Genomic DNA, 27,842 nt, shown 5'->3' with positions numbered 1-27,842 from the left:
ACAAAGGAGTAATATAAAGATTTCCATGTTCAAATTATAATTTACATTACACCTTGCGTAATTTATATATATATATAATTTTTTTTACTTTCCGGATGTGGACTGCATTCGGCTAATTGGAGACACCTGGGTGTATCTTATGTCTCTAAATTGTGTGTTCTGTGGTTGTTTTGCCTCTTTGTTGGATGAAAAACTCAGGGGGGAACCATGCATACTTGGACCAACTAACTCAGCCATGGAGTGAAAAAGGTCCATAAGAATTCCTCACATTATTGACGGGACCTGAACTCAGGTTTTTTTTACTCAGTGTTGAGGAGGATGGTGATTATGTCAACTGTATTATGCACATGGACAGTGGAGGTAGGTTATAAGCTACAATGAAACTATGCCAAAAGTAGTTCCCATCAATGCATTGAGGTTAATTTGGACTCATCAGAGAAGACTCCCACTGGCAGTTGTTATCATGTCAATTATCATGTTCTTTATGCAATTTTCACTCATGGTTTCACTAAAGGTTTATTATGAGTCATGCTTTTGTACCACTCGTGTGTTGGTAAGTTCATTATTTCTAAAACAAAATTTCCTTCCCCTAGTATTTCTAAATTTTTAGGTATGTGGAGTTTGCAAGGTATGTGGAGTTTGCAATAATCACCTTGCAAACTGCACATACCTAAAAATCGTTAGAGATTTTCAAATTTTAAAAAATCTGTCCTGCTGTTCTATACATTTTCATTCCTCAAGTGGGTTTAGGGGGATTTCAGCTTGGAGATGGACAACACAGATTACAGTGCACAAACAAATCTGTCAATATGAACAGTAAATTTTAACATGTGACTGAGATATCAAATGGTGCATTATCCTGTTGCAGGAACCCATTCACAGATGTATACATTGCAGCTGTGATGAGATGTGCCTGGTCAGAAACAATTTCCCAGTAATCTGTGCCATCCAAATGTTAGTCCACTGGTTTTAAAGGGCCCATTGTGCACTATGAAAAAAAAATCCCCTGTGATCATGTATTGTTGACACCCGTGCAGGACTCGTGGACTTCATGGACTCGTGCTGCCATAAAAATTGCTGCACAAAACAGCAGGAACCAGGATTTGTCAGACCGTGTAATTTTCAAATCCTACACTGTCTGGTGTTAGTGTTCTTAAGCACAGAATAATTTCCTCTTGCTCGGAATAATTGCCTGAGAGGGCATAAATTCAAATTGAGGAAAGACAGTTGTAGGACAGATGTGCAGAAGTTTGCCTTTAGCCAGCATGTGGTTGATTGCTGGAACAAACTTCCATCTGTCGTTGTAGAAGTTGATAGCTTAAATAGATTCAAGGCTGAACTAGATAAACATTTGGAGTGAGTGGATGGGCAAAATTATGTTTTTTTTTTTTTTTTTTTTTGTTTTTGCTGATGCTATATAAGCTTGCTTTCTTGCATCATGTGCCTTTACTAACGAAATAATGAAACAACTTGTTTTTTCCCAACAGGAGTAGAACCCATTTCAATTGCAAGCTGTAATTCTCTATCTGTTACAAGGTATGGGAGAGTTCTGTGTTCTGAAATGCCTCTACTGTTGTTAATAACTGCTGGGTTGGCTAGTCATTATTAAGGTATCAGAAATGGCGGAAATGTTTTCAAACATTTCCTCATTTGTATATGAATACCTGGGCAGGTTTGCAGTTTCTGTGCTATGTGCATACTGATGGCAACTACTATACCACTTTCAGAGTCACTTAAGTCTTTTGTCTTACTCATTCTTGCACTAAATTGTACACAGCATCTCTACTGTATCTATACTTATCTACCTGCTTAATATTAATTCTATTGAAATTTGGTGACTATGAAGTCAGCCTGTTTTGGGAGCTTCCTCTAACTTCAGTAACAGCATCACAGAAAAGTAGTAAAAGCCATATTTAAAAATATAAATAAAAATGTATCCCTATTTAACCATAAACCTAATTTAGAGCTTATCACATAGAAAAGTGTATTTTATTTAAAACTAAGGTTAGTATTATTGTTTAATGCCCTTCCAGAATTAATAATTGATTTATGTAAATAAAATTTAATGTAATATTGTACTGTGATTTAATGTTTCGAGTTAATGTTTCGATTTAATGTTTCTTCAACTAGAGGGAGTAATACTCTTAATTTGATTATCAGTAGTGATTCGCCATGCATTAAGAATCTGCAGGTAAATGAACCACTAGGTGGCAGTGATCACAGTGTGCTGAAGTGGGATTTACTCAAAGAGGTAACTACTATTAGGGGTAAAGGGAAGGGTTATTGCTTTCGTAAAGGCGATGGACTGAGACAGTATTTAAATTCTATACAGTGGGACCAACTGATGATGTTACCAACAACAAATTCAAAATGGTAATTATTCAAAGAACTTATCTTGGAAGCTACTAGGCTTTACATACCAACTAAGAAATATTGTTCAAGGTTTAGGCCTAAGTGGATGTCAGATGAACTAACGAGACATATGGCAGAGAAGAAAAATGCATGGGATACATACAAATTAACACGTGACACAGAAGCCTATGATAGATACAAGTTGATCTGTAACCAAGTTACAAAGGAGGTTAGGCAGGCGAAGGCAGATTACGAGAAATCTTTGTCAAGGGATGCAAAGAAAAACAGCAAAGAGTTCTTTACTTATGTAAACTCTAGAAGGAAGGGGATGAATCAGATTGGTCCAATTGATATCGATGGGTCAACTGTTGATGATCCTGCTCAGGTAGCTAACAAACTGAATGAATATTTTGCATCGACATTCACACATGAGGAGTTATTCAACGAGGGGAATGCCAGAGGTGTATTCAACTCTGGCAATAAGCTAGAGAATCTTGTAATAACTGAGATTAAAGTGGAGGAGAAACTGTTGAAGATAAATACAAGAATCGCACCAGGGGTGTATGGGACCTATCCAGTTATATTAAAGGAGGCAGCAAAGGAAGTAAGCAAAACCTTAGCCATAATTATGAGAGCTTCCTTGGACTCAGGGGAAGTATCCATGGACTGGAGATGTGCAAATTCACAAAGGAGGATCAAAGGGCGACACAAGTAATTATAGACCTGTTAGTTTAACTTCTGTTCCTGGAAAATTAATGGAGGCACTGGTTAAAGAAGCACTGCAGGATCATCTAGACAAGACTTCAGTTATAGCTCAGACACAGCATGGTTTTGTTAAGGGGAAGTCTTGCCTGACCAATTTGATTGGATACTATGAGCAGTCACAAAAGAACTGGATGCAGGGAATAACTTTGATATTATATACTTGGATCTTAGAAAGGCTTTTGATACTGTTGCACATGGAAGACTGCTGCACAAATTGGAGCAGTGTGGCATTGGAGGCAAATTGCTGCTATGGATAAAAGGGGTGGTTGAGGGGAAGAAGACAGAGTGGTAATCAATGGACACTGCTCATCATGGACTAATGTTATTAGTGGAGTCCCTCAGGGTTCAGTGTTGGGTCCATTATTGTTTTCTGTATTTATAAGTGATATTGATGATGGTATATCAAGCTTAATGTCCAAGTTTGCAGACGATACGAAGGTTGGCAGGGTTGTCAAGGACACTACTGACACTATGCTACTGCAACAGGATCTGGAAAAGTTGAGCAGATGGGCTGAGAGGTGGCAAATGAAATTTAACATTGAAAAATGTAAAGTACTACATATGGGAAACAGCAACCCCAGAGCAAAATATCAACTCTGTGGTACTACACTGACAGTGGTAGAGAATGAAAGGGACCTGGGGCTGGTTGTGTTTTTTTTTGATTTGGTAGTTATTGGCGCATCGGCTTCTGTGGCCATATTGCACCTCCCAAGGTTTTTGCAGTACTTTGATCCAAGCCCGTGGCGGGAATTGAACCCGCGACCTTTGGGTTGCCGGGCAGGTACTTTACCCACTCGGCTAGCCCAGTCGGCGGGGGTGGTTGTGCAGGCAGATATGAAGTTTTCTGAGCAGTGCAGACGGGCTGCAAGAATAGCTCATTGTGTATTGTCGATGATATATAGGAATTTTTCTAGCAGGGATAAGGAGGTGATTATTCCCTTGTATAAGGCAATGGTCAGATCACACCTAGAGTACTGTATACAGGTCTGGAAGCCTCATTTCAAGAAGGATGTAGAGATGCTGGAACGAGTACAGAGAAGGGCAACAAGATTAGTGAATGGAACAAAGGGGTGCTCTTACGAAGAAAGGCTTAAGTTTTGCAAATTACAGTGTCTGGAGACTAGGCACCGGCGAGGTGATCTGATAGAGGTGTATAAAGCCTTGAATGGTTTGAGCATGCTCAATGCTGATGGGATTCTTCCTCTTGCTCAGAATAATCACCTGAGAGGGCATAAATTCAAATTGAGAAAAGACAGATGTAGAATAGACGTGAGGTAATTTGCCTCTAGCCAGCGGGTGGTTGGTTGGTGGAATAGACTTCCATCTTTTGTCGTGGAAGTTGATGGCCTAAATAAGTTTAAGGCTCAGCTGGACAGGTATTTCGAACGAACAGAGGGGTGAAGTGAGTGGTTATTTTTTATTTATTTATTTATTTATTTTTTTTTTTGGCTGATGCTGCATAAGCTTGCTTTCTTGCATCAAATGCCTCTACTAATGCTAATGTAATATTGTACTGTGTACAGTATTCTGTGAATAAGCCCTGCCCAGTGTGTTTGCTACATTTTTAAAGACATCAATTTATTCTTCTAAATATTACAATATATGATAAAGAGTACTATAAAGTTTAGATTCTGGTATACAGCTGTGGTGAACAGTTAACCAAATGCATGATAAAATTGTTGTAAAAGTAAATTGAAAAACATTTCTTGTAAAATGAGCTAGTTAAGTTAAAATTGTTTTGAAAAACATAGCTATGCAAATCTGTAAATTTGCACAAATTAAGAAGTATACAACTCTCAGCCAGAAACGTAACCAGCTGAATTTACAAAGAATGCCGTGCATACAATATTCATCATGGATTAATATCCTTGTATGTTCACAACTGAGAAGGTACTTTTACAGTCAACTGTAAATGCTCCTCATTTACAGTTGAATGTGGATTGATGTCTTTAAAAATGTAGCAAACACACTGGACAGTGGCTTATTCACAGAACACTGTACACAGTACAATATTGCATTATTTAATTGTGTGTCCACAGTATGGCTGATTACACAGTTTTTTGCTATAACAAGTATTCTACAAGTAATACAACTGAGAAACTTTCATACCTATCATATGCAGTAGTCTCTTCTCTAAATTGAAAATCTTTGGAAGCAGAATGGAATGGAGAAACTTTTAGAAATTCTAAAAACTGAGTCTGAGAGATGATTTCAGCTGTGATCTGGCAGGAATGGTGTAATAAGTTTTATATGCTTTCTTTGAGCCTTTAAGAGGATTAACTTCCCATGTATGTAAATATGTCTTAATCTCTGAGTATCTCATTTTGATACATTTTGATTAATCGTTGCATTTCAAAAGTGGTTTTAATTAATTTCCAGTCAGATTCAGAAAATTGATACCTTTATGTTCTGCAATTACTTTACTGGGAGAATATGTGAGTAATGTTAGTTTTAAAAGGATTCACGAAAGTGGTTCTAAGTTTGAATTATATTTGAAATTTGTGATATTGTTTTAGGTATTTAATGTCTTATCTTATTTGTACTAGGAATTCTTACTGATGAGAAAATTGATACAGTGGATGAGAAGAGTGTAATTGAAAAAAATTCATCTTCCCCATCTTCCAAAAGGGATAACTCAGAGCAGTTCTTACCGAAATTTACAAATTCTTTTCAAAGTACTCCACGTCCTGCTTCTTTTTTATCGTCTGATGCCAAGAAAACAAATTTAACTCTTGATACACAACCAAAGGTGAATTATGAATAAAATTTTTGTCAAATTGTACTCTTAATTTAAGACTTACTAAAAAAAAAAAAAGTTAACTAATCGTTTTTTAGTTTTGAGTTCTAATAGTACTTCATGTTATGCTGCTTGACTTTTCTTGTTGCACCTTTTCATTTTTTTAGAAGTGCAAAAATATTAAAAATTATTTTTAATCCTTGAATGTTGTTCAGAATGTAAGATTTTGATTTTATTTATTTTATTTGGCTTTTATAATTCCATTTGAAAACAAGATTTGTGTCAGGGGTAGCAGCAGAGATTCTTTATATGGCATTGTAATAATAATTTCACTGGGTATTTAGATTTCTGCTGCCTGCAAAATCCACCTGGTGGCACATAAACTTCTTCATTCATATGCGCAATTTGAGGGAACTTAGTCCCTTTGGAACATTTGAAAAATTTCATTACCCTTGATCCATCTGATGCTTTATTTGTGTCTGTCTTAAGAGAAATGTCGGACCATCCTTCATGGAGAAACTTTTCAAGTTCCTTGAGCAGTGAAGGTGGAGGAAATCTGCTTCTCACACTCCTTCCTCTCCAAATATGTCCACAGTGGCTCAGTAGCATTTAAGTCTGGTGATTGTGCAGGCAATGGGAGATGCTGAGCCTCAGTTTCATGCTTCTAAAACTAAGATTGGATACACTTGACTGTGTGTGTGTGCGTCGGAACAATTTTATCTTGAAACATGGTATTTATGGGAAACAATGTTTGCACCATGGGATGAATCTGGTCACTCAGAATATTCAGGTAACAGGTAAAATGAAGCAGTAATTCACCTATTCAGGATGATGATGGACTTAAAAAATATACCAAGATACTGCTGCAAAATCATTATTGGTCCTCCTCCTCCTCCATGTTTAATGATTGATACAGGACAGTCAGGATGATGCACTTCTTTGGCATTTTCCAAATGTAAACATTTCCCTAAATGTTGGAAAATGTGAATGATGATTCATCTGAAAATATGTGTTTACAGTTAACACATGTTCAGTTTTTATGTTCCTTCCATCATCTTTCTAGCATTGCTATCAGTAATGAGTTGCTTGGTAATAGTGACGCTGCCAGAAATTTCAGCTTTATGAAGTTCTCACCAAAATTTTTTGCTAGAAACTTGATTGCCGAGACTGACATTAAGTTTTGCATTATTTTTGAGGCAGTAGTTTTTTGTTTTGTTTTGAGCTACTCTCCATTTCAGCATTCATTGGACTCAGCTTCAGTTTCCTGCCACACTGTGTCCTGTCACATTTTATTTTTCCACACTTTCTGAATGCAGACATCATTTTAAATAAATCAGCAGTTTTAGTCACTGATGCCCCTGCTAAACTTTCACCAGTAATTTCATGTACCTTTTTATATCTCCTCTAAATAACCATCAGCTTTTATTGTCTTTCCTTTATTGTACTACCTGCAAGAAAACAAAACAAAAAAAAAAAAAAAAAATCACTGCATGTTCATAAAAGTCAGCCCTGAAGTTCTCTGAGCAGAGTAGACAGGCAGCTAAGGCATGTGTCCAATCAGTGATTTATTGTACAATTGTTTGTAGAGGTAGAGTGGTTAAAATACTGTATTCAGGTATGGGACTGCACTTAGAAAAGGACATTGATGGTCAAAAGATGGGAGACTGTGCCTGGTGAGATCAGCAAAAGGGTGTCCATATGAGGAAAGACTTTGAAAATGTGGGCTGCAGAACTTGGAAACTAAACACCTTAGTGGAGACTGATTGAGGTGAACTTGATTGACAGAGAGTGTATGAGGGTGGAATTTTCACTGTTATTAATGATTCCTGAACCTAGTAACCATAAATTAAAATTATTGGGGAGATGGTCCAGACTGGAGGAGGAATTTTTTTATTTTTTTTATTTAAAGCTACTAAGTTAGCCAAATAAATAAAAATAATAAATTTTTATCCATGGAGGTGACTTCTTCCAGTAATTAACAACTCAGTAGCTAAAAATAAAAAGTTATTTTATTTTTAAATAATTATTTTTATTTATTATTATTATTATTTATTTAACCAGTGCAGCAAAAGCTTGGACTTTCTTGCACCATATGGCTAATACTAATAAACAAATAACATGTATTCAGCTATTTTTATCAACAAGTTTATCCCAGTTTTTGTAATTTTGAGGCATTGCAATATCACAATCTGCAAGAGTAGAATCATTACCAATGACACTGTAGCAATTGTACTGCATGTAAATGCATTCAAAAAACCAGCAATAGCTAAAAACAACTATAACTAACAAGTTTATCTGAATAATACCAGTTGTTTTCATCAGGGGCGTGCTGTCCTGAGGGTGCAAGGGGTGCACTGTTTTCTCTCCGGGCACCAATGTTCAAGGAGTGCCTGAAACCTGAAACTTAAATATGAAGGAAATTTGAAAGGAGGCACCAAATTTCATTTGGCACCCAGGCACCATATACCCCAGGAACATTCCTGATTTTCTTCTGTACACAACTTGAAGGATCCAAGATCCATGATTTTTGAAGCTGGAAAATCCAAGAAATCCTCACAGCTGCCGTCGGTCACTGTCCACTGTTTACAGTTTACATCAAGCAGAGCTTGGTACTGATGATCTGTTCACCTCTGTGGCTGCAGTGCCCTCAGTATAATGCTAATATATTTGAAATGAATGGATGAGTGAAATGGGAAGGGTTTTTTTTTTTTTTCCCCTCTCTCTCTTCTTGGCTGATGCTGCATAAGCCTGCTTTCTTGCATCATATGCCTTTACCAATGCTAATTGCGCCTCCATAGCCAGGTGGGCAGGAGTAGCAGTGCATAGCACATGCTTCTTGATTAGACCGGGGTTCAAGCCCGTCACCACCAAATACGGAGGATGCGGAATTACCACTGCATATCCCTGGATCAATATGGCCTTTGTTGCTAATGCTAAATTCTGCCCTATAGTTTCTTGAAGGTTTTAGTGCCACTGGACTTTGATATATTAGTATTAGTAATGGCTACTTGGTGCAAGGAAACCATAGGCTTCCTTGCACCAAGTAGCCATTACTAATATATCAAGGTCCAGTTCTGAATTTTCAATCAGATGCTAAACAAGAATGTAATCATTTGTGGAATGAAATGATAAATTTGTGGCAGACCCGGTGGGATATATCATCTGTCGGATCTGTTACTTGGAATTTCTTTCCCGAGATGACCTTTTGCATAAAGCAGAAACTTGGATCGTTTAACGAGAAACTATGTAGTTTTGGTCTTTCTAGAACAGAAGCTTCTCAACGTGGAGAAATGAAAATTGCAGCAATATTTTATTTGATTGTCTGCTATATAATGACATTAGAGATGTTCTTCGTTTGTCAGTTTCTACACTAGCTCATGGGCATGAAACTTTGCTGGTGGGAGACAAGAATTTGTTGCTCTTCAGCAGTTTGCATCTGATGTTTTTACAAGAATTAGTTATGTGGCTATGAATAATGTTACTCCTTTGGGTGGTGAATTTAGTTATTAGGGAGTAATATTCCTCAGTTGGAGGTTGTGCACATTTTTTTTTATTTATTATTTTATTTTATTTCATTTTTTTTTTTTTTTTTTTTACACCAAGGGAACTTTTTTTTATTCCTCCTCTGGAGTGGGTCCCCAGAGGAATCTGGCTCACCTTTTGACATCAGGTGGGTCAGAGTCTCAAATTGAGACAGTGAAGTGAAGTGTAAAGTGTGTTAGTTGTCTGATGGCACCAGGGGTGTTTCCCCCATCTCCGCACTAATACTAATACAAACTATTATTTGTATTAGTATTAGTGCGGAGACAAATAATAGTTTGTGTAATACTAATACAGTGAAATAGTAATACTAATACAGTGAAACCTCTTAAGTGGACACCACTGGGCTAGAAGAAAGTGCCCCTGTATAGAGGTGTCCTTTTTATATAGATCAGTTATAGCCAGTTTCAATAATTCAGAAAAAATTAAATTTAGTAAGTACACATAATTGACTTTTAATTAAAAAAAAAAAAAAATGGATATGAATTGCTTTGTTAAGAGAATATAAATTTGACAATTTTATTTTCTTTATGGATAATTAGATCACTCATTAGTTTATCCATATTCATCATTTATGTCGACAGAGAAACTTTTAATGTAATCAGTCACAACCCCCATGCTCCTTAATATTTCGATCTGTCCCTTTTAAAATTTTCTCTGTACAGCTCTGCCACAAGCAAGAAATTTAATTTCTCTTAAAAAAAATTTACATACAATCTAAGTTATTTCAGGAGAAAACCTGCATACATGAACAAACTTTGATAAAAACGTTCGTGTAGTTACTTAAGCCACTGCTATTTCTCACTGCTGAGTGAAAGTGGCATGTGTTATCATGGAAAAATTGCCATTATTGCTTAGTCAAAAAGCTGGACACCACAGTTGCCAAAGCAGTTATGATAGCAATGTCAAGTATCAGTGTTTTTATTGAAGTTCATCTGTATATACAGAAAAACTCCATGGGAAAATTTCACATTTGAAGTTCATCTGTATATACAGAAAATCTCCATGGGCTACCAGTCAAAATTATATGCAATCTGTTGGTATTTTTTTTTTTTTTTTTTTTTGGAAAAATGTAATGCAGCTGTATTCACCCCCCCTCCCTTTTATGTAACACAAACTGAATCCTGTATACAGACTTGTAGTACCATTTTCCTCTTTCTTCTTAGTTCTGGCAACAGTTTGACACTTTTATTGCCTTTGATGAGTTTTGGTAGAATTGCATGGGACAGTTCAAATTAATTGTATAAATAATCTGTACCAGCAGTGTAGAGTCTGTTGAGACATATTGTTCAATCATAGCCATAAAAAATCTCAATGTTGCCACTATTGCTGTAATGACCTTGACCTTCACTTTCCTTTATGGCAAATGCCCATTTAAAATGAGCATTTGCCGTAGTCATCTGTCCAAGCCTTATTTTATCAGGCAGACCATATGCTAGTAGGTTTTTTTAATCTATGCCTGTTCCAGTGTGTTTAATATTATACTTTTATCTTTTATTCATTTTTCCTTTGGCTCACATTTATGTATATGTGTGTGTGTGTGTGTGTGTGTGTGTGTGTGTGTGTGTGTGTGTGTGTGTGTGTGTGTGTGTGTGTGTGTGTGTGTTGCCATTGATCTGTCCTCCGCAGATTACTGAATGTGTTATTTTTATTGCTATATAATGTGTTATTTACACATTATATAGCCTTTGTTTGCTGATATGCCAAATAAGACTAAATCAGTCACTTTTTTTGTATTGTAAAGATAAGGTGTTTGGTACTTTTAGCATTTCATTTGGTCAAAGCAACCAGATACTCACACTAATGAATTTAATTATCACTAAATTTTCAGATAATGCACTGTTTTTACTACAAATAAGCTGACAGCCCTTCTCCAAAAAAAGGAATAGCTGCTTATCTGCATTTTATCTTTTGGGCAGCTCATGGCAATAGCCTGAAAATGTGGGAGTCACCTTCTTCAAAAGAATATATCATGCCTTTCACATTTGCCTACTCTATAAAATAAATAGATATATATATCTATCTATAAAATAAATAGATAAGCCATATTATAGAAACAGTATTTAAATAAAGAGGTGCCAAGCGTTCCCATTTTTAATGAATCCATTAAAAATTGTAAAATAATAAAATATATTTATAAATTATAATAGTTATTTTTGTGATATGCTTGAAAAAGATTTCAATTAATATTTTCAGTACACCCAGCCTAGTCCAGAGCGGCTTGATGCTCAGGTTAGAGTACTTGCTTTGACACAAGACACAATCGTGAGGACTCTGCTGGAACAGTCACAGAAATTTATTGAAACTAACTGTGTTATTATTGACGTACTGAGGCAGAACAAAGAAGTACTTAAAGAGCTAAAGGTAACATATTATAGAGTTTATGATACATTGTGTGTATGTGTAGAAATATAACTTTGCTGTGTTACAGGTCTGGGTGCTAAATTTCAACATAGTGTTTCTGCAGATTTTTACCATCCAAGTATGGATGGTAATTCCCTTGAATGGTAATCTTACCATCCAAAGGAAGAAACACTTGACTGTAGCTGCTTTGAAAACAAAATGAGATTGGAGTCAGTGATATCTCTCAAAATATGGAAAGTGGCAACATGTGGCAAAAAATGTGTATTTGACCTGGTGAAATGTGTGATAACTGTGTTGTCAAGTATGTTGAAATTTAGCAATTGTATAGTGGTAGCATTGGTGATGATTAGACTTCAGATTATATGCAATTGCAAATGTATATTGTAGCCATTGTAATTGTTAGAGCATTTAAATGCACATAACACAAATATTCTTTAACTTGGTAATTTTTTCAAATGTTGATCAGGTAATTGTGTAACAAGTCACTGTATTGCAATTAAATTAGTGTGGGGTAATATTATGTGGAGTGTGGGATAATATCTAAAATTGGTATGGGAAATGTTTTGTAAAACTCAGTTCTTATATAAAGTTGATGTTATGTTTATATATATATATATTTTTTTTATTTATTTATTTTTATTATTTTAGAAAGAAAGATGAGATGTTAAAGGGAGGCAATCAGCAGACTCCTTATAATTTTGGAAAATGGTAGAAATATTTTTATTTCTGGTTGTTGAGGGAGCGCTGCCACTAGAGATTAGGTAATAGCAGCGAAATTAAAGCGGAAAGGAAATAAGTGCTGTACATAGCAAACACAAGAATTATAACTGTTGGGCCAAATGGTACCATCTGAGGTCCTTCAAGCAAGGGAAATAGTAGGCAGTACAGTCTGTCCTCGTATAGCACGATAGTTGTGTTCCTAGAAACCCTCGTGCAATGCAAAATCGTGCAATATAAACAACAGGCCCTATGGGAAAAGTGGGGTTTAAAAAAAATAAAAATATTTATTTTTTATTATTTATTTAAATAATAAAAATTTATTAATAAAATAGTAAAAAAATTATTATATTAAATAATAAAATTAAATAATAAAATTACGTAATAAAATACTTACGTATTTTATAATACGTAAGTATAAATTATAATACGTAAGTCGTAATAAAATGCTTACGTATTTTATTACGACTATTACGTAATAAAATATTGCTAATGCTTTTGCTTCTATCGTAAGTAAACTTGTTTTTTGTTTGATTTTCTATCCAAACAGATGACAGCCGTCCCATCTCTTCCAATTCTTTGTGTCTTAATCTAAAGGATTTTAATTACACTTTGAGTTGTTCCTGCTATGAAAGTTGTTTTTATTTTCTCTGCATTCTTTCTAATTCTCGGCGTTGCCTCATTTCGGTCTGTAGCACGTGCAATATCACATGGTCTTTCATTTTTCTCAAAGTGTTTCACAATTTTATATTTTTTCTCTATTGACAGAGGCGGACTGGCCAATTTCCTGTTACCGGAGACCGGTGTGAGTTTGGCCATAAACCATAGTATGAGGCCACTATAAATTTTCCCGGGTAAGAATTTTTGATCCAGTCCGCCTCTGTTTATCGATATTGCTTCTGTTTTTTTTTTCTTTCTGAATCTGCAGTGTCTTCACTAGGACGCTTCCTTTTCACACCTTTTAAGTATTTTACTCAGTTTTAGGGAATAAAGCACAATTACAAAACGAGGAGGCACGCTTGATACACATAAACAAAGCTGCGCCCGTGTAGCAACTGAATAAACAACACCGTAAAGGCCGAGATACACTATTAACACCTCACATTTTACTAAAGCACATTTCTGGGGGTTACTACCATAAAACAATTTCCAGTTGCGTTTCTGCTAATGGAATCTGTTATAAACTGGTAGTAAACTCCATCTAATTGCATTTGCGATTATATCAATAGCTGGAATTGTGTTGGTTTTTACGTTATTATGGTGAAATGTGTTTCCCCTTCACTGATATAAAAAACATAAATACATTTTCAGAATCTTCTCTTCATTCCTATCGTGTTGCATTCGGTTGGGGTGATTCTGCGTTCGACTGCCATTTCTTGTAAACACAAAGGCGAATCGTGCATAAGCGAATTCGGTTCGTGTTATATAAGATATCGTTCCCCTATTTATAAATCATGTATTATCGAATTCGTGTAATGTAAACACGTGTTATACGAGGACCGACTGTATATGAAAATAGTGAAAACAAGATGGAAGAGACCGAGCAATTCCAGATCATAATGTAAAGTTGCAAAAACCCCCTACTATACTATCAGAGAGTGGAAATCTGGTAGATGTAGAGATCTCCAGTGGGGGAACTTTGTTCTGGAGTTGCAGGAGGGCAATGGTGATGTGTCAAAAATGATGGATAAAAGAGGCCTCTGGTGAGTGTTGCCAAGCAGGTGGCAAAGATAGAAAACCACTGGTAATTCCATGGAAAAAGGGTCCCGGAAGGAGAGAGTAAAATGGGAATTGAGAAAATAGTGCTAGCAAGTGAAAAAAATAAATTAATTAAAAAAAAAGAAAAAAAAAAAAAAACACATCTGTGATATGGTACATCATGTGACAGCACATAAATACCCCACAGTTTTAACTATTTTGCTATTCGTTCTCATTCTATTGACTACATCAGTTGAAATATTTTTGGTAAACATACCAAAAATGAAATCTGTTAGAAAACTTTGTATGGAATCGTGGATTGCCAGTTGCAGAATGAATTTTAATATGGATGGAATTATTGTATTCAAAAAGAACATTTCATGCAAGAAAAAATTCCAAATTGAACAACATGTGAAAACAGTATTGTACATTATGGCAAAGCAAAAGAAAAGCAAGGAAAAATTTCCAGAGCAGAAAAGTGATTTTTCAAAGGATTTGTCCTGCCCTGGTAAGCAGCAATATCCCTTTCAATAAGTTACAGTCAAGTTTTCAAGCAATTTTTGAAAACATATTGTATAAGTCAAAATATTCCAGGCAAATCTACTTTGAGAAAGAATTACCTTAACGCTATGATATTATTCACAAAATTCTTCAAGATATTAGAGAAAACTACATTTGGATGTCCATTGATGAAGTGTCAGATGTTTGTGGCCCCTGTATTGCACATTTTGTGTGTGGAAAATTGATGCAGAACCATCGCGTCTGCATTTATTTGCTTGTAAGGTCCTTGAAAAAGTGAATTACTCTACAATAGCAAGATTTTGTAATGATTCTTTCCAGTTATTATGGACAGAGTTGATCCCATTGAAGTCTGCATTTTTTTTTTTTTTTTTTTTAGTGACTCTGCTTTGTATATGGTAAAAGCCACTTCTGCATGACAAGTTTTCTATCTTATCCATGTTACTTGCTTAACCCATGACTTACATAGGCTGGCAGAGGCAATTTGGGAGAATTTTGTTGAAATTAACAAACTTTTTTTCTAGTATAAAAAAAAATTTATCGACAGTGCCTTCGAGAATAGCAGCTTACAGAAATATCCTCCTCTCTCACCTGATCCTGTTCTCACAAGATGGGGAACATAGTTACAAGCAACATCGTTTTATGCTAAAAATTTTGATTCTATAAAAGAATTTGTTGATTCCTTGGATAGTACACATTCAGCGGCTGTTGGTAGTGCTAAGGCAATGCTTTCTGATCCTTTTTCTAGTAAACATTTATTGTTCATCCAGACTCATTTCAGTTGGTTACCTAGTTGTATAACCAAACTTGTAATGTAGGGACTTCTTTAAGCAGTGCAATTAGAAAGAATGAAAAAGTTGAATTGCAAATTTCAACTGTCCCTGGAGGGCAGAGGAGAAGAAATAAGAAAAAATACAATAATGTTTTAGAAAAGAACTCAAGATTTCACACTTAAAGGAAAACAGATGAATTTATAAAAGGGAAAGGAAACAAACTTCCATTTCAAGTGGAGGCTTTAAAATCTCACATTTTTAAATATAGCCCAGTCACTTCCGTAGAAGTCAAAAGGGTATTCTCCACAATGATGATTAAAGTGATCTTGGACGATAACCACCACAAATTTACAATGGACCCTTTCGAGAAATATATTATTGTTTATAATGTATGAGTTAGTGCATTTGCATCATTTCTGTACATAGCCAACTACATAAGTAGTTATAAATTGGCTTCATTAAGTATATCTCATATTGTGAATACCTTCACAACGAGTTGCCACGATATTGCACTACCTTGAATAAGTAACACTTCACCATAGGAGAAGACTATTGTTACTTATTCTCAGCGGATACCATCACCCATACGGCACCATAAATACCGCATTCCAAACCACGTGCATAGCTATACAATACAGTGTACCCCACTTTACGATATTAATCAGTTCCAGAGATGCCATCGTATCATTAAAATATCGTAATGCGAACCGAATAACATGTGTTTTTTTTGGTAATTCGTTTCAAGATCTCAGAAGTTGAAATTTTCGCTGTATAACTAAGCTATTTATCTCTCTAAAATGTCATTTTTAAGGTCACAAGCGTGACCTTAAGGCCATATAAAAGGTCGTGAGTGTTATTTGTAAATTGTATTAGTTACCAGTTAAAATGCACTACACTTTCATCGTTATCATATGTTCTGTTTTAAGAATAAATTTTAAACGCCTTTGTGACATTTTTCTAAATCACATTTTTGGAGGTCACGACCATAAAACATTAAAAACAACTTGCACTTTCCAGTTTATTGTGCTTTTCTGTTACTGCAAGCAATTATAAACGGGTAGCAAACTTGATCTTATTGCATTTGTGAAAATACCGATAGCTGGAATTGTGTGGTTTTTTATGTTATTATGGTGAAATGTGTTTCCTCTTTACTGAAATCTTCAATCGTATAAAAAAACATAAATAAATTTTCAGAATCTTCTCTTCATTCCTTTTTTTTTTAAGCTTTATATACTTGTTACTCCATGCGAATCGTGTTAGTTGACATTTGTGTGTGCTGTTAAAAATTGCTTATGCATGCAGTCGTGAAATTTATAAAGAAAAGAGAAAATTATCTTGGAAACAAATGCCTCTTGAAGCATTTCTGAAGAAGACGACTCCTTGTGCAACAAACCAGTGAGTGCAGAGCCAATAATTTTTTTTTTTTTTTATGAGAACCCCAAACACGAGAGGTATTAGAACCTATAGTACTTAGTACTGTGCTTGGGTTGGAGGTTGAGAAGACGAAAGAAGATATTTGTTGATATTGGACTTGAACTTCTGTAGATTGTAATTTTCAGGAAATATGTATGAAGGAAGGTTGTTCCAGAAAACGGCAGTTGAATGAATAAATGAGGAAGATGAAAAGTTGGTTCTGTGGGTTTGAAGTTGGACAGTAAATGGATGTTGGCTGGTGGCGGCACGTGTTCGGAATATTTTGAAAGAGAGAGCAGGAATTATAGAAGCCAATTCAGAAGAACAGTGCCCATGGAAGTATCTGTAGAAGAGGCATGCAGCAGAAACAGTGCATCTATGAGAAAGCGAGTGGAGAGACTCTGTTAGAGATGAATCATTAATTAACCTAACTGCCCTCTTCTGAATGGAATCAAGAAGCCTGAGAGAGGTTTTGGGGGCACCACCCCAGATGTGGGAACAATATTCCATGGCAGGGCAGATTTGCGATTTATACAGAGTGAGCAGCTGTTTGGAAGAAAAGTAACGCCGAGAGCGAAAGAGAGAACCAAGTTTTTTAGATGCAGAGGAAGCAATATTTGTAATGTGCTTGTGCCAAGAGAGATTAGAAGTCAGGGTAATCCCCAAAAGAGATATATCATTTTGCCTAGAAATCGGAGTGTCACTAAAGATAAGCGTAGGAGCAGAAGAATCCTTTTTGCGAGATATAAGACAAGATTGAGTTTTAGAAGGGTTGAAATCAACTAAGTTGTCTTTGCCCCACTGGAGAATTACCTGAAGATTGGCATTTAAGGAATTGGCAGCAGATTTTCGAGAACTTGAAGCTGATTGAGCTGGACAAGGTTTTTCAAAATGGAAAGTTGAATGCAATGTGCTATCATTGGCAAAACTATGGATAGGATTTCCAGTCAATGGGCCGACCGGGCCAGCCAGTTGGGTAAAGTGCCTGCCCGGCAATCCAAAGGTCGCGGGTTCGAATCCCGCCTCGGGCTTGGATCAAAGTACTGCAAAAACCTTGGGAGGTGCACTATGGCCACAGAAGCCGATGCGCCAACTACCAAAAAAAAAAAAAAAAATCCAGTCAATGGAAGAAGGTCATTGATATACAAGAGGAAAAGAGTGGGGGAAAGAACTGAACCTTGGGGGACACCGGCATTAGTGGAGAAGTTAGAAGACAGAGAGCCATCTACCATCACCCTCAGTGAGCGATCAGAGAGAAAACTGGATAACCAATTACTAAAAACAGTTGGCAAACCATAAGATGGAAAGCTTGTTTAGAAGACCTTTATGCCAAACACGATCAAAAGCCTTTGAGATGTCAAGAGCAACTACTTGTGTTTCACCGAACCTTTCCATTGAATTAGTCCATAAATGGGTAACATAAGCCAGAATATCACCAGTGGATCGACACTGACGGAATCCATACTGGCGATCGTTGATCAGATGGAAGGTTTCTAGGTAGTTTAAGAGTTGGCGGTTAATTGATTTCTCCATTACTTTAGAAAGAGTAGAAGTAATTGCAATGGGACGATAATTGGATGGGAGGGATTTGTCACCCTTTTTAGGAACTGGCTGGATATGAGCAAATTTCCAAGCAGAAGGAAAAACACTTTTGAAATAAGAAAGTGAAAAAAGGCGGCAAAGAATAGGAGTAAGTTCAGGAGCACAGGTTTTGAGAACAAGTGGAGAAATACCATCAGGACCTGGAGCTTTCTTAGCATCAAGATTCATCAAAATCCTTTCGATAGCCTTTTGACGGAAGACCACAGGAGGCATTGAATGGAGCGTGTTAGGAATGGTGGGAGGTGTTTTACCAAGATCATTAATACATGAGCTCGAAGAAAAGAAAAATGGGATGCTAGCAGGTCAGCTTTATCCTTGGCTGAAGTGACAACAGAACCATCTGGTTTGGACAGAGGTGGGAGCAGAGATGGGCAAAAGTTGCGGCCAATAGCTTTGGCAAGAGACCAGAATGCTTGGCTACCATTAGGGCAAGAAGCAAGTTTTCTACTCTTAGCCTGTTCAAACTCTAGTTTGGACTGATTAATAACTGCTTTACAATTGTTGCGAGCTTTGGTGTAGGCAGAAAATAAAACTGAAGAATTAGCAAGAAGCCAATTACGATATGCAACATTCTTCTCTTGGACAGCCTTAGCACATTTATTGGAAAACCAAGGTTTAGATAAAGGACGAGATTTTAAAGTGGAGTGTGGGATAAAGGATTCCATTCCTGCAAGAATAATTTCACTGACACTTTCTGAGCAAACGTTGACATCAGAAGTTTTGAAACAGTAATCAGACCAAGGAAAAGAAGAAAAGAAGTCTCGCAGGTCATCCCATTTTGCATTCTTGTAATGCCAAACAATACAAGATTGGGAATAGCCATGAGATAAAGGTTCCATTGGAGAAGAGACAGTCACCAAGTTGTGACCTGAAGTGCCTAAAGGACCTCTCACTTCAACCTTGTACTTAGAAGGGTTGTTTGTGAGAAAAAGATCAAGCGTATTGGCTGTATGATTAGGATTGTCCGATATTCTTGTAGGTAAATGAACAATCTCTGCTAGGTCATTAGTAATTGCAAAAGCCTCAGCATCTCGACCTGCTGGGTCGGTGTGACTAGAAAACGGAAGCCAGCTGGAGTTGTGAATGTTAAAATCACCAAGGAAAATTACCTCACTGTTAGGAAAGTTGGACTGGAGAAAGTCAAGTTGCAAAGAGAGGAAGTCAAAGAGCTCCAAGTGATTAGTGGAGTTGGGAGAACGGTAGAGACAACAGATGAATTTTACACAATGAGGTAGAGAGATTTTAAGCCAGAGAAGATCAAAGAGAGGAGATTCCAAATTGCCAAGTCTCTGACAGGGAATATCAGAACGGACATGTGCACAAGTACCACCTTTGAGGCGAAAGGAATCATACAGCAAATAATTTGGACATCTGAGATGAGCAGTAGTTGAATCAACTAATAACTGAGATTCAGTCAGAAAAAGTACGTGGGGTTTGGAAGACTGCAAGTGGAAATGGACATTGTTGAGATTGGAATTGAGACCCCGTATATTTGTGAAATGAATTAGGAAGTCCTTGGGAGGTTTAGATCTTTTCGCAGATAAGCTTGCTCTATTATTTTGACAATTCATGGTGTATTCAATAGTAAGAAAAAGTGGATGGGACATGCTGTATGAAGTAATGAAATTTTTGGATATGGCATACATGTGGTAAGAATATACCCAGATCCTTGACATAACGTGGCCTCGACAATGCTCCCCGTATACACACTACTCGGACTCCCTCCAGTCACTATCTGGCAGAGTAGAGGTAGCAAGATTATACACTAGCTGATCCGGAAGCCTCCTAGAGAGTTACCAATAGGTTTGGTCCGGTGTACTATCTAGCGGCCGGCTTGCGAACACCGTTTTAGAGCTGTACCCTCGAAATGTAAGGAATATTGGATCTCGCCACGACATTCATCATAACCTCAAAAATCATCAATCATACTGCATGATGGAAGAGATAGGGAATGGTTGGCCGGAACATAGCTCTAGAGACTAAATATGGGTACCACCACTTCAAGCCTCCAATAAGCAAAGTGGTGGTATTTCACCGGTTGATGAGAGTCATCTACCACCTAGTACTGCCTGGTAACATAGAGGGGCAGCGTTCCTCCATGGTATGGGCGCCACACCTCGACCCCTGCTGGTTCACACCTGGATGGTCACCCACCATGTATTTGTGCATGGAGGTTATACCCAGGATTACTAACAGTCCCACCATCACGAAGGTGCAAGCAGAGGATTTGACTGTCACAGACCGTCCGGACTTCGCCGAAGTTGGGTCCACTTGACTTGAGTGTCACCTGAATATCAGTTCCATCAGCGTTTTAGACTCCCAGGTAGCAAGAACAGCTTGTCTGGCATATCTGAGAGAATGTCTGAGACAACCTCAAGGACCAATGAGTGATCAACGAGTGTGCCTTTAGTCAATGATAAAGAATAAACATTCTTTAACATTTGTAAGTCATAAATAATTTCTCTATTATTATAATTGCTTGATTTTACAGGCTATGTTTTCATTTCTTTGGATAAATCAGTCATTGTTTAAACATAAACTAATTAGCTAACTAATTTCATCGTTGATAACAAACATAACCCCTATTTTTAACACTGTCTATGTGAAATAAATTCCCGCTTTACGAGCACGTGCTAGGAATGAATTAACTCATAAAGTCGACAACTACCTGTATGTTATGGCTGAAAAAAGAAAATGTCAATCATCAAGGATATCTCAGGTTTGCTAAAGCTGACTGGAATGAATACCTTTGAAATCTGGCACAATTTCATTGTGCCAGATTTCAAAATCACCACAAGAGTCAACCAACAGCCCATCAGTCATGCAGGTCATGCATTACAGAAGGTAATGTCCATGCAGCAGCAGTTTCCATTAGCATTAGTAGATGTATATGATGCAAGAAAGCAAGCTTATACAGCATCAGACAAAAAAAAAAAAAAAAAATCACCTTCCCATTTCACCCATCCAATTTGCTCTAAATGTTTGTCCAGTTCTTCCTCGAATTTATTTATGCTATCACCTTCCATCCACAACAACATTGGAAGTTTGTTCCCGCAATCAACCACCCGCTGACTCAAGGCAAATTTTCTCACATCTATTCTGCAACTGTCTTTCCTCAAATTGAATTTATGTCCACTCAGTTGCATAATCCGAGCAAGAGGAAGTGTCCCATCAGCATTGAGCTTGCTCAACCATTCAAGGCCTTATACACCTCAATCAGATCACCTAGCAGGTGTCTAGTCCCCAGATGGTGCAATTTGTTGAACTTGAGGCTTTCTTGGTAAGAGCAACCATTTGTTCCCCACATCAATCTTGCTGCTCTTCTCTATACTCATTAAAGTAGCTCCAAGTTACTAAAATGAGGCCTCCAGACCTGTATGCAGTACTCAAGGTGTGGCTTGACCATCACCTTATACGAATGGATGATCACCCCCTTATCCTTGCTAACAAAATTCCTGTATATCATTGACCAGAACCCATGAGTTGCTCTGGCAGCTGTCTGCACTGCTAAGAAAACTTAATATCTGACTACACATTTACCCCAAAGTCTTTATGATTCTCCGCTACCCTGAGTATAATATAGCACAGTTGGTACGTTACTCTGGGGTTACTGCTACCCATATGCAGTGCTATTTTGCATTGGTCAATGTTAAACTTCAGTTGCCACTTCTTAGCCCATCTGCCCAACTTTTCCATATCCTATTGCAGTATCTTACTGTCATCACTGTTATTAACAACCTTGCCAACCTTTGTATCGTCTACAAACATGGACAATAAGCCTGATATACCTTCATCAATATCATGGATAAATATAGAAAACAACAATTGGCCCAACACTGAACCCCGGGGCACTGCATTAATAACATTAGTTGACGAAGAGCAGAGTCGATTGACTGCCACCCTGTCTTCTCCCCCTCAACCATTCCTTTATCCATAGCAGCAACTTGCCCTTAAAGCCATAGAGCTAAAATTTGTACAGCAGTCTTTTATGTGCAGCAGTGTCAAAAGGATTTCCTGTAATCCAAGTACATGATATATCAAAATAAATTTTTGCCTCCCGTTGCTTTGTGACCACATCGTGGTATCCAATCAAATTGGTCAGACAAGGCTTCCTCTTAACAAATCGATGCTGTGTTCACACATTTTTGATGTGTGAACTATAACTGCAGTCTTGTATAGATGATTCTGCAGTGCTTTTTTAACCAGTGACTTCATTATTTTACCTGGAACAGAAACTAAAATAATAGGTCTGTAATTATTCATGTCACCCTTTGATTCCCATTTTGTGAATTGGGGTTATATTTGCACATCTCCAGTCCACGGGGACTTCCCTTGAATCCTTTGATGCTCTTATAATTAAGGCTAAGATTTTGCTCCCTTCCTTTGCTCCTTTTTTATATAACCGGATAGATCTCTCCTTTAATATAACCACCCATCCACCCAGGTGCCTTTGTTATGTTTATCTTCAACAATTTCTCCTCCACCTTGCTGTCAGTTATTACAAAATCTGTGAGAGGTAGATAAACTTCTAGCATTCCCCTCCCTTAATAAATCCTCATGTGTGAATGTAGATGCAAAATAATCATTCAATTTGTCAGCTACTGAGCAGGATCATCAACAGTCGAACCATTGATATCAAGTGCACCAATCTGATTCATCCTCTTCCTTCTAGAGTTTACATAAGTAAAGAAGTCTTTGCTGTTTCTGTTTGCATCCTTTTCCAATTATTTCTCATAATGTCTTCTCTTGCCTAACCTCCTTAGTGACTTGATTACAGACTGGCTTATATCTGCCATAGGCTTCTGTGTCGCCTGATAATTTATATGCATCCCATGCATTTTTTTTCTCTGCCGCGAGTCTCACTAGTTCATCTGACATAATTTTAGGCCTAGACCTTGTACAGTATTTATTAGTTGGTACGAAAAGCCTAGTACCTTCCAAGATTACTTTCTTGAATGCTTCCTATTTAGAATTTGCCTTTGGTAACATCATCAGTTGGTTCCACTGTATAGAATTTAAAAATGTCTGAAAATGTCACCTTTATGAAAGCAAAAGCCATTTCCTTTACCCTTGAATTCCTGAAACGTCCACAATTTCCAACATTTCTGAAACCTTGGTGGAATTCCGAATGTACAGCAGCAAGAAAAGCCAAAATAAGTTGTGGGGGTATGTTCCGCAGATATCCCACCACCGAAAATTTAATATCCTTTATACATGCGAAAATTTATTTTTATTTTGTTACACAGAGCATTAATAAAACTACAATAAATAAATTAGCTTTCGGCTGGGTGGCAGCCTTCATCGGATTAAAATACTTGAATGGCAGTTGGAATAGAGATGCACTGCCAGGATGGTGCGTGAGGCACGTGGTTAATTGTTTGTTGATGTTTGTGGCTGTGACGTATGGTGGTGACGTGGCCAACGTTTGTCTATGGATAGAATTACTGACTCTGTGATGGGGTTAACTTGACAACCACTGTTCCTGTTCAAAGCGGTGTCCGAGCATTTTATATTTAGCGATTCCAACCAGGTACGCCTCAGGTAATGGTGGGACCTGTCCACAACCACGACATCGCGGTGTGGGTCGATGTCATGGTGGGTTGTCCAGAGATGCTCGGCGATAGCTGAGTGTTCTACATCTGCCAAACGGATCGCCCTTTTATGTTCTGAGAGACGTTTCTCGAGTCGACGTCCAGTCTCTCCAAAGTAGCAGCTCGTGCAGTCACGGCAAGAGATGCGATAGACCAAACCACTCTGTAGAAGGGTGGGGACAGCTGTTTTTATGTTGGAAAGGAGAGAACGCAGTTTCTTGCCTGGGAGTTGGATGCACTTTATCCCATGCGATCTTAGGATTCTACCGATCTGCTGTGACAGGTTGGGGTAGTATGGGATGAATGCCCTCGTGGATGACTCGAGGATGACCTCGTGGATGATCACTGTTGGCGTTGCTGTTGGTCGTCACGTTGTCGCGTGCTTGTAGATCACACCTGTCAAGGACGTCGATGGGGTAGCCACACCTTGTAAGGTCTACTTTGACTCTGGTGATCTCTTTGCGTCTTTCATCTGCGGAGCTGGAGTGTGTCCAGGCGCGAGTTAGCAAGGTTCGGGCAGTTGAGAGGAGGTGGCCCCGTGCGTGTGCTGATTGGAAGTTGGTAAATTGGCCAGCACACATAGGCTTATGATAAACTGTCGCCTTCAAGCATGTGTCTTCGCGCCGGACAAGTGTATCTAGGTATGGTATAGAGTTGTTCGACTCCAGCTCAATCGTGAATTTTATGAAAGGCGATAGTGAGTTGAGGTGGGTTAGGAGTCGCTGACCTGAGTCTCTAGGGATGACTACGAACACATCGTCTACATAGCGACACCAAAAGGCGATGTGATCTGGTGCGTGTGTAAACGCACGTCCCTCTAACTCCTCCATCACGATGTTTGCTGTGACTGAGCTGACAGGGGAACCCATGGCTGTGCCATGTATCTGCTGGTAGATCGAGTCATTAAACATGATTGTACCCCCTGTTAAGCACAGTCTGAGGGCGGCGGAAATGGCATCAGGCGTCAGTCTAGTTCTGCCTCTAAGGGTTCCATCATTATCGAAGAGTTGTTTTGCACAAGAGATGGCAAGTTCCACTGGGATGGAGGTAAAGAGTGATACGACATCGAACGATGCCATGACTTGATCTTGCGAGATGGATATAGTGCGGATCCTTTCTATGAACTCAACACTGTTGGAGACGGTGTAGGTGGTCTTGCCAACTAGAGGAGAAAGAAGTCTCGAGACAAATTTAGACAGCTCGTAAGTCGGTGATCCACAGCAGGATACAATAGGTCTTAGTGGTGTGCCTTCTTTGTGCACCTTCGGCAGGCCGTAAAACCGTGGGATCTGACACCCGGAGGTGATTACGGGTTGACTGTGTGATTTTCTCTTGCTTCAGCCAAGTGTTGATGAGGATATTCACCTCTGACTCCCATCGTTCCAAAGCCCTGTTGGGGTTGATGGTTAAGGGTTTGTAGACGGTAGTGTCTCGTAAGAGCAGTAAGGCTTTCGCCATGTAATCAGTGTGGTTCATTACAACCGTACGACGGCCTTTGTCCGCCAGTAGAATGACGATGGATGAATCCCGTTTCAGTGCCTTGAGGGTAGAAATCTGTATACGGCTGAGGTTTGAAGAGACGGGGTGGGCATGGTGTAGAACTGCTGCAGTCTTTAAGCGGATTGCGTTGGCTACATCTTCTGGGAGGCGTGATAAGCTTTCTTCCACACCCAAGGCGATGTCGGTGATCGGTAGGTGCTTTGGAAGAACGGCAAATGTCATGCCAAGGGTCAATAAGTTTATTTGTTCTGCAGATAACTGCTTGCTGCTTAGGTTCAATACGAAATCCGTGCAATTTGTGAGAGGGGTATTACGCTGGCGCCGAAATTGATGGGATTCATTGATTAAAGTATTGAACTTACGTTTCTGTCGGGCACAATAACGATCTGATCTCTGACGGCCTGGTAACATAAAGTATTGATTACCTTGGTTTAAATAGGTTCGGGAATCAGAGCCTTAAGGTCGGCAAGTAGGGCTGCTTTGCTCGCTGAAGCACGTTGTATGTCACGATGGAGGCAGCCGATCCATATGCGCAGAGTTCTGAAGCCGAAGTTCCGACAGGCACGTCCCATACGCTTATTAGGAAACGGTTGTTTGTAGCGAAACCCTTTCGGTATAATCCAGTTAGCTTTGCATGTATGTGAAAACCTCAGGTGTTGTCTGCTACGGGCTATGAAGATAAAATCTTTCTGGAGTCTCACGACCATATCATATGTTGGTTGGCCAAGAATAGTTCGTACATAATAAAACAGGCCTACGTGCTCTGGATTCATAATGCGAAAATTTATTTTTATTTTGTTACACAGAACATTAATAAAACTACAATAAATAAATTAGCTTTCGGCTGGGTGGCAGCCTTCATCGGATTAAAATACTTGAATGGCAGTTGGAATAGAGATGCACTGCCAGGATGGTGCGTGAGGCATGTGGTTAATTGTTTGTTGATGTTTGTGGCTGTGACGTATGGTGGTGACGTGGCCAGCGTTTGTCTATGGATAGAATTACTGACTCTGTGATGGGGTTAACTTGACAACCACTGTTCCTGTTCAAAGCGGTGTCCGAGCATTTTATATTTAGCGATTCCAACCAGGTACGCCTCGGATAATGGTGGGACCTGTCCACAACCACAACATCGCGGTGTGGGTCGATGTCGTGGTGGGTTGTCCAGACACGCTCGGCGATAGCTGAGTGTTCTACATCTGCCAAACGGATCGCCCTTTTATGTTCTGAGAGAAGTTTCTCGAGTCGACGTCCAGTCTCTCCAAAGTAGCAGCTCGTGCAGTCACGGCAAGAGATGCGATAGACCAAACCACTCTGTAGAAGGGTGGGGACAGGTGTTTTTTTTATGTTGGAAAGGAGAGAACGCAGTTTCTTGCCTGGGAGTTGGATGCACTTTATCCCATGCGATCTTAGGATTCTACCGATCTGCTGTGACAGGTTGGGGTAGTATGGGATGAATGCCCTCGTGGATGACTCGTCACTGTTGGTGTTGCTGTTGGTCGTCACGTTGTCGCGTGCCGACAACGTGAGATCGGTAGAATCCTAAGATCGCATGGGATAAAGTGCATCCAACTCCCAGGCAAGAAACTGCGTTCTCTCCTTTCCAACATAAAAAAAACACCTGTCCCCACCCTTCTACAGAGTGGTTTGGTCTATCGCATCTCTTGCCGTGACTGACCGAGCTGCTGCTTTGGAGAGACTGGACGTCGACTCGAGAAACGTCTCTCAGAACATAAAAGGGCAATCCGTTTGGCAGATGTAGAACACTCAGCTATCGCCGAGCATGTCTGGACAACCCACCACGACATCGACCCACACCGCGATGTCGTGGTTGTGGACTGGTCCCACCATTACCTGAGGCGTACCTGGTTGGAATCGCTAAATATAAAATGCTCGGACACCGCTTTGAACAGGAACAGTGGTTGTCAAGTTAACCCCATCACAGAGTCAGTAATTCTATCCATAGACAAACGCTGGCCACGTCACCACCATACATCACAGCCACAAACATCAACAAACAATTAACCACGTGCCTCACGCACCATCCTGGCAGTGCATCTCTATTCCAACTGCCATTCAAGTATTTTAATCCGATGAAGGCTGCCACCCAGCCGAAAGCTAATTTATTTATTGTAGTTTTATTAATGCTCTGTGTAACAAAATAAAAATAAATTTTCGCATTATGAATCCAGAGCACGTAGGCCTGTTTTATTATCCTTTATACATGACAAAGCACACTGTATATTAGATAGCACTGACGTTTTATTGCTT

At 38.6% G+C, this 27,842-nt stretch overlaps 1 protein-coding gene across 2 annotated transcripts in view; it reads left to right on the top strand.

Annotated features, from left to right (window-relative positions):
* The window catches only part of LOC150083174 (E3 SUMO-protein ligase RanBP2-like), a 621,501-nt gene that overhangs the window by 303,615 nt on the left and 290,044 nt on the right, over positions 1-27,842 (top strand). For both annotated transcript variants that reach the window (XM_090377889.1, XM_090377888.1), the window contains exons 19-20: positions 5,664-5,866; positions 11,591-11,758. In XM_090377889.1, coding sequence (XP_090234015.1) covers positions 5,664-5,866; positions 11,591-11,758 — 371 coding nt within the window. The remainder of the gene's footprint in view (positions 1-5,663; positions 5,867-11,590; positions 11,759-27,842) is intronic.

This window comes from Mastigoproctus giganteus, chromosome 7, assembly GCF_048544385.1.
Source record: "Mastigoproctus giganteus isolate SK-2022 chromosome 7, ASM4854438v1, whole genome shotgun sequence".
NCBI lineage: Eukaryota > Metazoa > Arthropoda > Arachnida > Uropygi > Thelyphonidae > Mastigoproctus > Mastigoproctus giganteus.
The sequence above is the reverse complement of the archived record's forward strand: the minus strand, read 5'-3'. Positions and strand labels throughout refer to the sequence as shown.